Source organism: Parasteatoda tepidariorum, chromosome 1 (assembly GCF_043381705.1).
Source record: "Parasteatoda tepidariorum isolate YZ-2023 chromosome 1, CAS_Ptep_4.0, whole genome shotgun sequence".
In the NCBI taxonomy this organism is placed as follows: Eukaryota; Metazoa; Arthropoda; class Arachnida; order Araneae; family Theridiidae; genus Parasteatoda; species Parasteatoda tepidariorum.
The window spans coordinates 30773-42936 of record NC_092204.1 but is presented as its reverse complement, the minus strand read 5'-3'; the positions used below and the strand labels follow the sequence as shown (position 1 = coordinate 42936).

The window sequence follows — 12164 nt, the reverse complement described above, 5'->3', positions numbered from 1 at the left end:
ATTACATTATACAGTAATAAAAGAAATACTAGGTTACTAATAGTAACCTAGTATTTCTTTTATGAAATAATTTAAATGACAAAGGTCAATTTATCCGAGGGTACTGCGTTTCTTAAATGAATCAAATATGACGTTTGCCAGTTCCACAATCAAGCCAATGATTTACAGAGGTTTCTGCACAGAAAAGGGTTTTCCATTTAGGTAGATGTTCATAATTGCGTTTAACGCTTCTTGTTTAAGATCAGTACATAATGTGTTTTTTTTTTGTAAGTTCATTGCTGAAAAGCCCTTTTCAACCGCTGCAGTACTCCCAGACAGAGAAAACGTCAATTCCACCATGCGCAGTATGCTGCTGTATTTCTAGATTGTATGGTCATTTTAGAAGTGAGGCGCTAGACTCTTATAAGATAATAAAAATTGAAAATGTATCACGAACATTAACGGGAAAATGGCCGTCCGCGCGGACGTCGGATTCGATAAATTCGTTGTCCGCTGGGAATTTTTGACCGCCGAGGACGGGCGGACGGGCGGTTTTTCGAGCCCTGAAAATTTGTAATGCAATACGTTAAAATAAATACAAATAGGAAGTATATAGAAAATGTCTTGAATAAAAACCCATGACATGCATGTTTAAATATGAAAGTATTGCCCATAAACTCGTGCAAAACATGCAATTATTAAAACACAATAGGGCGTTTAATAATTGGGTCTAATTATTATTATATAGTTATATAATTCCTAATATAATAAATATTCAATGTTTATATTATATATCGACTCATTTAACAAAATGATACACGGTTTCAGCCCTGTATAAACACTAAAGCTGTATAGAGTATCACCTCTGATAATTAGGATTTCACAAAGACTCTTAGAGTGAGTTGAATCATTTAACCAGGGATTAGCAGCAAAGTAACTTCATTTGACCATTATTTACGAATATTGTCTCAATAAGAGTTCAAAGGATTTTCCAATAGAGGCCCTATATGAGGGTTCATAATGACCTAGGCACATGTCCAAGGCTTGGAGAAAAGAAAAAAAAGGGGCGGGGCCTATATAGAATTGTCAGATTCTCGCGATATTTTATAATCACTATTCAGCAAATATAAGCCCTAAATAGGTCGACACTGTATAGGACTCATATTGAGACAATTTCGAACTCAACTAGGGAAAAGATATAATTGTTGCTAAACCAACCCAATCTTGAGTTTTCGATTATCTATGTTCGGCTCTGTAGCTTTTGCAATTTTAAACCTGATTCGGAAGATAAAGGAACAAACAGTTTGAGAGCCTTCTTTGAGGACTTTTCAGTAAATAAGCAGTGTTACATGGAGGAGAAAACCCCGAAAACATCCCCACAGTTAGTCCCATGGAGAAAGGATTCTCACCGATGATCCGTCAACCATTGACGATATCAGAACTGTGTCTCAGTACGAGTTGGGAGTAGAATTCTCATCAACCAGCCATCGTTATCTTATTACACTTATCAGCTTAAAAAATTCTCGAGATAATGGTAAAATTAACAACAAACTTTGGATCGCTCTCCTAACCTCATATTGCATTCGTTATTTTGGGAGTCAGAACAGATGTTTGTTTAGAGGAAAGTACGCGTCGTCTGCGCTCATTGATTTGAGGTCGAGTCTTCAAGATTGAGTCCTATAACGTGATCATTAAATCAAAAGCTATCCGTTTTCGCACACTGTCTTTACCATAGTATTAAATGAGAACTGGTTTAAAATAAAAAAGCATTTTTTGAAATACTGGTCTACGATGAAATATTTTCATCATCCAGTCATACAAAATATTTAGTAGACGATAATGGAAGATAAGGCAAAAATGTCATTCCAGATGACTTTTTTGATTACACAATGAACTCAATGATTTTTTGTAGAATTGTCAATGATTTTAGTCGGAAAAATATGTCTTTTTGCTTTTTGGTTCATTTAAAATTATTACAAATTCTTCTCATATTAATTGTTTGATTCTAAATAGTATTCCAATAAATTTCATGAAATAAGTTTGTTGTAATTTGATCTGTGCATACAGTTGAACAGGTCGGGAGATTTCTACTAGATGCTGCAGGTTGTGAAGGTATTGTTGTAAGTCTTTTACCGGTAAGAAAATGGGATGGTGTTAATGTTTCTTCAGGATCATCATTTCCTTGTTCATAAACTAACGGTCGACTATTTAATGCGGCTTCAACACCAACTAATGCTGTAGAAAGACCTTCTTCATCTAACAAGGTTCGACCTAGGGATTTTCGCAAACATCTTTTTGTTAGTCCGATCAAACGTTCCCACCATCCTCCCCACCAAGCCGCTCGTGCAACAATAAATTTCCACTTAATTCCCGTCTGGGCATAATATTGCTGAACTTTTGACGANTACCTATCTGAATTGGTAAAGCATGCCAACCGTCATCTATCAAAAGGTACCTCGTGATAGAATCAAGTTAGCATGCTTTATATACTAGTGAATGATGTTTAACTTTTGTAGTGGTAGTTACGCCACAGTTTGACGTTTTGCTAGTTTTTAAAAGAGTGACTGCGTAAATTATTCATCTGATTCGTATTTAATTTTAAACCGAAACCGAGTTGTTTCGGCACCAAAATGTGTTGGTTATAAACGTAAATGTTCCCTAATTATAATCAACACTAAAACAAGTATCAAAAAGAACAAACTCTTTTACTATCAAAAGTGTACACAAAGAATATATACATGTTGCCAACAAAAGAATAATGTAAGAAATAATATCATAAATAATATAATAAATAATCACTGCATCTGCGTTCACGCATTTGCGTCTGGTAATCACTGCATCTGCGTTCACGCACTTGCGTCTGGAACAAGTAGAAAGGAATTAAATGGCCACAGAAAATGATATATTTCAAGAATGAAATCGCGCTGCTGTGTGATTTGTTGTTGTTTCATACCTTAAACGAGTGTTAGGCATGCGTTGTTGAATGTTTTGTATTGTATGTTTTGTATGTAGTATCGGTCTAGTAGTTTTAGAGATTACAAGTTCATATGTATTTCCAAGCAGGATCCCTTGCCATAGCCTTTCCCTACACAAGAAGGTTGTTCAAGTGGGATGTTCCACGCTATTCTTACACAACTACATTCTTCAGTTTGTTAAACGCGGTGGCCACTTTGACCCTAGTGCCCATCCTCAACAAGAGGCTACTCGTTCACGAGGCTGGTGTTGGACTCATCGGTATCCTCTCTCTGATGGCAAAAATGATACTCATGTCACTCACCATGTCAGAATCTATCATATTCTACGGTAACATATAGATTTTTTCTTCATTTAAAAATCACTTATGTGTTGTTTTATAAGATTTTACTAAAACGGAACACTTTTATATTTCGAAACTATTACAAAGTAGATAAAATGAAATAGAATAAAAATGAAGATTATATATACTATAGATAACGAATAAAAATAGAAGATCGGTGAGTTTTATTTCAAAATAAATAATGCGAGAAACTCAATTGAATTCTTATGTGAAACAATGGATGCGTTGAGGGATAATATCTATTCATTAAAGATAAATTCTTATGAAATATCTTCGTTAATCTAGTTCAATCTTAACCCAGTCCAATTTCGCTTTTTTGGTCGCTCCTCGCAACGATCTCAAATGGATTTGTTAGAACACTTCCACATTAAATCACAACTGATATCTTTAGCCATACGCTCAAATGAAACGAATAGTCATTGACGTTCGATGACTGAATTGGCCGATCTTTCTTATCCTTTAACAAGACTTCAGTAATCACAAATACAGAACGGCAGAGAGTTTGTCTACGGTAAGAACTAAGTCTGCTTATTTCAAAGTTTCTCTTTACTCTAGGGCTGACACAGGAGAAAAATATGACTACTTTGATAAGGGATACGCGTTCTCATCTTGCTGTAGAAGACCCTACTCAGGACAGTAGTTACGACGCGTAAATAGTGTTTTAATTGTGATCAATGTGGATGATTTTCTTAAGGTTAGACCTTTATATATCTATTTGTTTTACACAAAAAAGTAATTGCGATCAAGTTTTTTTTTTGTTCACCCTTCTAAATGTACGCAGATAAGGGATTTTCATTTATGAAGGTTGGTTGTAACATTTTAAGAATGTGGGGAGACGAGAATGTCAACTTTCATCTATGAAATGGTACATAGAATCGAATTTTATTTAACTCTCTTAATATTCCACCATTATTATATTACGTGAAATGTGAATAAATTCTTACATAATTTTGGTTCGAGTTTTCATGAATGAGAATTTAAAGAAGCATAATTTTTAATTATATTTAAATGATTTAACTATAGATACTATCCACATTTATCATAACAAAGTAAATTTATGAATCATCTTATGAAATTGCATTTAAATAAATTTGCAACACCATTGAAAGCGTTACAACGAATCGAAAAATACAGCGATGAAACATCTATTTTATATATCTATCTACTATATTGTCATAAAATGTGTTCAAGAACCACCGACGCACAACCTTGAGTGTATGCAGACCAATTATGCGTGTGATCGAGACTGAGTAGCAATGGCACGAGCAGGTGGACCACGCAGTCATAAGTTGAAAGTCAACTGTTCAACGTGGACTCTCAATCGAAATAGGAGTATCTAAAAGGGTAGGCGTATTCATATCACGTCCGGGTCACCAATGTGGGGACCGGGACGTGTATAGACAATGCTGACCGTCAACTAAAATGACACCAATGTATAGACAATGTCAACCTTCAACTATGAAAAGGTATCCCAACATAGAATCGAGTTAACAAGTATTATATACTAATGAATTTGAATTGAATAATTGTAGTGGTAGACACGCTACAAGACGATTGGCTGAGTGGTAGCGCTTCGCGCTGTCGTGCCACAGGTCCTTGGTTCGATCCTAGGGACGGGCAAGGTTGACTCAGCCTTTCAGTGGGTCGATAATACGTTGTCCACGTTGGGCGCTGACCGCCCAACTGGAACATCTGCACGCCAGAGTCCAAACGTCAAGAAAACAGAGTCCTCTATGGTCTGTCACGCCACTGAGTTTAGACACACTACAAGAAAAATGTTTGCATGATTGTTAGTCTAACTAAATGTTTGTGTTTCAGCTTGGTTTGCTGGTACAATGTATGCATGCGGAGGAATAGCTGTCAGATCAAGAATGTCAAAACTAGTCAGCAAGCAGGAATTAGGTAATTTATTTCACTCTCAACTGAACATCAACAATGTTTTCTTCTAGTAACACCTTTCACTGGGTCAATCCTTTAATTATTTGCATTATTCTTGATATTTAAAGTAATGTACGTTATCCTACAATTCAGGAATTTCCGTGTAAATTTGAATAAATGAATCTAGATAAAATTAAAAAATTTTTTTGTATATTCGGAATATCTAAGACATTGTTTGAATAATCTTAGGGAAGGTTTTTTCTCTGCTGGCAACCTGTGAATCTCTGACTCCTGTTTTGGGGACCATTTCCATGACACAAATCTACAATTCATCTGTCCATTTCTATCCAGGTTTAGCCTACGCATCAGCTGCCATCTTTCTTATTCCAGCAACCATCATCTTTGCGTAAGTTTCTCTCTTTACTCTGCTGCATAATCGAATGAATGTGGCCGGCAAAGTATGAAATATGAGAAGTATTACATATTTACTTTGCCTAGGCATTGCATATAATGCCGGATGTTATTTAGGCAAAGTATGAAATAAACGTCCTGATGAGGTTATTTGATGTTACTGTAAATCAGTGGTTCTTAATCTTTTCAAGCCGCGACCCAAATTTGAGCAATATGTTCATGTCGCGACCCCAAGAAAAGTCAAAATTAGCTGAGTAAACCACAATGATTTCTTCTAGGAGGTGTTGGTATTACTTATTATTTGGTGTATTAACTAACTTTTTTGGTTCGACTCAGCGCGACCCAAGAAATATGCTTCGCGACCCAATTTTGGGTCGCGACCCATAGGTTAAGAACCGCTGCTGTAAATGACCGAAATCAGTGGTTGTTGACTTTCACCGGTGAATGCTGACAATCACCGATTTCGGTCATTCACAGTAACATCATTTGCATAATAACCTCATGAGGACGTTTATTCCTGAATAGCATCCGGCATTACATGCAATGCCTAGGCACTACTTCTCATACTTTGCCTAAAAACGTCATACATAATTGCCGGTCACAGATATAAATCCACACTAAGTGAGAAAAAAAAGGAGGAGGAAGTCAAATTTTAAAATAGTGTTAATATTTTGTACAAGGCAATTTACTATATACAAAGTTTTTGATAGTTTTCCATGGATGCCGGGCCAACATAATCTTGATGGTAACCATCCATAATTCCATTATGAACCATTATATTTTTTGATGGTCACCAACATAAGTAGCATCCATGTTGGACTTTAAACTGATTTATGATGAGACAACATAAGAATAGCAATTTGTTTTGATGGTTTGATCATGTCGAAAAAACAGAAATTTCCATCATAGTTTCTTGGAAATCTCAGAACAGTCATGAGCCACCTCAATGTAGAAATGCGGTCTGATTTATGATGAGACAACATAAAAAAAAAGAGCCGAATATTTTCGATTCCTGTTAAACCATCATGAAAATGTATAGTTGAAACCATCACGGATCTTCATGAATTGTTAAATCACGCTCTTGATGGTGAACCATCATGGTATTAAAGTAGCAGTTTGCTGGCATATCAAACACCATGAGCACAGAATGAAAAATGTTGGACCATCATGAATCGCACCAATATAAACATTTTTTCATGGGACCATCAAGAATTTTTACTTGGTTGGAGACTTTTTTGTGTCTTAACTTAATAGTTGGTAGGGGAGAGTGGGGTCAATTGTAACAGGGTACAATTGTAACAGAGCAAAAATTTCGAGTGTCGGGTTCTAGATGTGGTTCCTAGGTCGCGCACAAGGTGTATTTAATAAATCTACATGTACACCCCTGCTGGCAACCATTTTTATGTACTTTTGAAAGAGTTACATCACAAAAGATATTTTCACGCCACGCAAGTACTTTTTTTGGTATTAGAATATTTTATTGTAACAAAGTAATTTTGTTTAAACAAATAAAAATTAGTAACCGAATATGTAAGTGGACACCTTAATTAACATTTCAATAAAAAAAAGATTAGTTTTGCTAATTAACTAGCATTGTTTTTAACAAATGAAGCTGAAATGGCGTCTTGGGGACAATTGTAACAATAAGTAAAGGGACGATTGTAACAGCTGAAAATAAATAATCTTATGTTTACAAACCATTACTTAACTCTTTAAGAACCACCAATAGTTTCCTATATCATTTATATTATGTTGCATGTGCATTATTTTATTTGTCACCTTTCACAGCATAAATTAAAATTTTTAACCCCTTAAAGTTAAAAGTTTAACCCTTTAGGTCTCTGCTCATTATTATTTTTACTCCTAAAATATCACTACTATTTTGATCAATAAAAAAATATATCACAACTATGATAATATGTATAATTAACTATGTTTTAGTTGAATTTATGAACTGTTACAATTGACCCCGTAAGTGGGGACAATTGTAACAAGTGCACGACTGTCAAAAATTGTTAATAACTAATATAATAACATTTAAAATAAGGTTTTTTTTTTTTTTTCTAGTAGAGGATAGTCTACTTTACTCGTCTGTCAATTAATACTAATAATATATTGGATTTTATGTTAGTTAAAAATAGTTAAGTAAAAATTGTTACAATTGACCCCACTCTCCCCTACTCAATTATCAACAATAAAAGTGTAACTCAATAAAAGTGTTTGAAAATAATACTTTGAAATTAGCGCTTAATTCGTAAAAATCCATTTATTAGAGTAGAAGTTATTCAGCGAGTGATGCCTATTTTTATTGCTAACACAACATTGTTATTCACCATTTCCAAAAGCCCTAAGAATGCATACATAGTTTATTCTTTTAGATTTAATTTATTTCTTAACATGTTTAAAAAATTAAGTAACAAAAGCAATGAAATCATTCATATTTTTCACAAACGAATTATTTAAGTAAACTAAATCAGAAATATTTAATATTATTACGAAAAAAATATCAATGTTACTGCAGATTGTTTTTTGTTGAAAGATCCAAAACATCCTTAAATTTGCGAACCCTATTTTCAATTCAAACTATCTTTTTTCAACAGATCTCCTGAATTCATTTTGAAGGGTCGGACTCACCTAGAGCTCGAATTTTGATTTCTCTTTCTTTACGTTTTTGGAATTTTTTTTTCCAGTTAGAGAAAGTTTTAGAAACTTTCTTATTTTCTTAGTATTTTTACAGCTTTTAAATATTTTAATTGACTAATTAATTTATATTTCAAATCATCCTGTTTTTGTGAGAAAACTATTCATAATTTGGGAACATAAAATAGGCATCACATTCCAGGATTTGTGTGTAAATAGGGTTATTTGGTATTTAGCCTGCTCAACACAGAATATTCCTTTATGGACGTATAATGGAAACAAAATCACTCAATTGACATAACTCAATGTATCACTTTTAATGTGTTTACGCATTAAGTAAACAATTCTTAAATGCATAATATTTTATTTAAAAAGTTGACAGAAATTATACGTAATATTCTGTTAATTAATTAGATGAATAAATTGATCCATTATTTATTTACAAAAAGGTATATGATTTAATAAGAATGTGCACACGATGTTTGTAAAAGTAGAAATATTTTCTTAGAATACTGCATTTGGAACTTAGGAAGTTTGTCCGGGAAGGGTTTATTCGATTAACTAAAGATGATAAACAAATTTGTGAAAATTAAAAGATAAATTATTTTGTGAAGGGTCCTTTCTTTCTGCAAATATTCCTTCCTCTAAAAAAATCGGATGATTCTAAATTGTTTTCATAGACGTCATGCCTGTAGAACCCACGCAAAAACTACATTGACGAATGAAATTCTGAACAAGTATTTAATCAAAATATTTTTTTTAAGGATATCTTCAGGAGCCATTTTTGTGATTATCAAAACCATAAGTAGGAAGGCCATTTAATTTTACTCTCTTTTAAATTCTAGGTGGATGACAAGCTTGTCCTACATTCAGTACCAGGAATCTGAAACTGCCAAAAAGTCTAAAGAACTCAAAGAAGTTGTCCATTTTAATCAGACCAAGTACTGAACTCACTTGCTTTTAAATATGTACAAACGAAATTGTTCCATTCTACTATTTTCAAGACTATTTTTATTATTCAAAGCTTAGTTCGAAGCACGAGGTCGACTTTAGAACATTCTACGACGGGATTAGCAGAAAAACGAAATGGAATTCTCTGTTTGGTTAAGCGCAAATAATGGCAAAAATATTTTATATAAAACTACCAATAAATCAAACTGCTTTTGAAATTGCAATCGCACTACTGTTGTTGCAAGAGATTACACGACCGCATGTCTGGTATGTTTCTGCAGAGCATCTCTTTGGACACGTCAATCAGATAATTAGGTATTTTTGCAAACACAACTCTTCGAATAAAGAAATAATTGCAATCAGGCGGCTGAAGCTGAAGAATTATTTTTAAGCATTAAAAGAAAGAAAAAACATTCCATTTGAACGGAAATTAAACTTGAGAGTTTATTGTAATACTAGTGGGCTGTGCCCCCTGCTCGCTGACGCTCGCCAACCCCCGAAAATTGCTACGCAATCTTATATGGTTTGCTTCGCAAACCAAGCTCACTTCGCTCGCTACTAACTTAGGTACATTACAAACAAAATTCTAAGAATTCAAAACAATCATTCAAATCCATATAACAACTTTTTTTTTAAAAAAAAATTACATCTTTTTAGTAAATACTAAGTCATTAAAATAAATTTGAATTCAAATAAATGACATGTAATTCGTTAAACCTATTAGAAATGTGCTATAGTATAAAATCTTAAGATAAAATTTCTAAAACTGATATCTCTTTAAAAAGGTTAAAATTTTGGCTATAATTAAGTCTATTAAAAATTTAAATAAGAGAAATTGCAATGGAAAAACCCTGCATAAACAAAACATTGAATTTCGGAAGAAATCTCGTTTGGTGAGAATGCTCTCTCTTGTCAAAAAATACAAAATAAACTGACCTCAAATAAAACTCCAAGGACTTCGAATCAAATAATTAAGGAAACTACTATCACGTTTAATATAAAAGGAAGATTTATTAACTAAACAATAAAATTACAGCATCGCAGTTCCAAAAAACAAATCTCACACTCACTCAAAAAAACAATTTACCTTCTAATTAGTCACCATAGCAACCACAAAACTCTTCTCGTTACCATCTATAAACTGATATATAATAAATAAATTATTTAACAAAAAATACGATGCGCATAAGCACATAATATTTTACACTCTGGTTATTTCAGTTTCCGTTTTTAGAAGCGCTATATGTTGAGCCACCCAATCTAGATTTGGCATGTGACATTTTTAGCGGCAATTATTGGTTGATTTTCTCGCGTTGCCATTCGGAGAGTTGTAATGAGGCATTTTTTCTATCGCCGTGTAAGAGAAATATATATAGATTTTTCAACGCAAAATATATAAAGAGAGAATTTCAAAACTATACATTTAGACAAATGTGAGCGTTGCTTGTAATCTCTTCTAATGTAATGTAGCCAAAGATTTTTTTTTCTTTGGATATCTCATTGTTACGAATAAATATTTATTAAATACTGTATTTTTTGTATAATGTAAGAAATAAATGTGTCATTTTATTTTCGTTGAATCTCTCATTGTATTTAGTTACATATGAATATGTATTGCACTTATTAAATATACTATCTCCTTTACAATGAGGCAACCTATATAAAGCTTCAGCGGCTCTCAAATACTTTTTTTTTCTAACTTAAGAATAAAACATACAGGTCACCTGCTAGTTTCAAATTTTATTTTGTTTCAGCAGGCAGGATCAACCGTTTCATTTCCTACTATTTGCTCGCACTCTCCCTATATATCTTGTTCAAATTTTCAGTCATTCATAAAATACTTTTTAGTCATCCACTCAAGGTCAAATACATTTTTTTTTAAACTTGTAGTAGTGAATGACACTTCATGTTAATACAGTTTTCTTCAAATATTAATTCATTCATTAAATAGGGATGAACGAAATGGAATTTTCTAATGGCGTTAGTCATTGCTTTAAATTTTACTAGAAGTCGTATTTTAAATATAACATCAGAGATCCTTTCTAACTTATAGCTATTTGAACAAAAAAAAATAGTTTATTGCGCACATTTAAATATTTATTTTATATTCGCTGTGTATGTTTTCATAATTAATTATTGAATGGTTGATTATTTTATTTATTGACTGGAATAAAACTAAAACGATCGGGGCAAGTAACCAGTGTGAATATCGGAATGTTTTTTTTTTTTTTAAACTTTTCTTATTTTTTTAACAATCCTTTAAGAATGCTTTTTGAGACAGTGCAAATGCACAAATCACTACTTATTTGTTTTTAAAATTTCGCAAGCTGAAAAACCCTTTGACTTCTACAAGGTAGCCCAGTAAAGTGGGTTTGATTTCTTTTTTATCCTCTGTTAGGTCTCTAAACGTATATTTATTGAACTGTTAAATCATAATTGCTTATTACCACTAATTTTGTTTAAAAAAAAACTCCTAAAAATGTCTTTTAACTTAAATGAAAGTAACAACTGAAAGTGTAGTTAATACGTGAACACAATTATTTACACTGAAACCAAAATGTATAAAATTGTAAATGAGTATTTACTAAATTTGTACAGAGAATTTACCACCCCGAAAGCATTTCGCAAACTTTTAATATTCTGGCAAAAAAGCGCTTCTAAGTTTCCTTAAGTAGAAAGGTATATATTTTTCTGGGGAAAAAGTGAAATGTACCCTTCTTTAAGATGATTTTCGATGTCATATTTCGTTGTACAGTCAAACCCCGCTATAGTGAACCTTTAATGGACCGAAATTTTGGTTCACTATAACCGGGAGTTCATTATATCCGTTACGCAGGCAATTTAACTAATGGTTCCCAAACTGATCCCTTTTATTAAGCATTATTCAAATAAATGACTAAAAAATATTATGTAGTAGCAAAAAATGAGTTATTTTTCATTATTCTTCGTCTTGCGTACAAAAAAAAAAAAAATTAGTAATCTTTAGCTG

At 32.8% G+C, this 12164-nt stretch overlaps 1 protein-coding gene across 1 annotated transcript in view; it reads left to right on the top strand.

Moving 5' to 3' along the window:
• LOC107453636 (uncharacterized) overlaps positions 1–10749 on the top strand; it is a 31641-nt gene extending 20892 nt beyond the window's left edge. Inside the window, exons 3-6 of the mRNA XM_071181949.1 lie at positions 3012–3282; positions 5114–5197; positions 5423–5579; positions 9070–10749. Of these exons, the coding sequence (XP_071038050.1) occupies positions 3012–3282; positions 5114–5197; positions 5423–5579; positions 9070–9172 (615 nt within the window). The 3' untranslated portion in view covers positions 9173–10749. The remainder of the gene's footprint in view (positions 1–3011; positions 3283–5113; positions 5198–5422; positions 5580–9069) is intronic.
• Positions 10750–12164: the final 1415 nt, after the last annotated feature.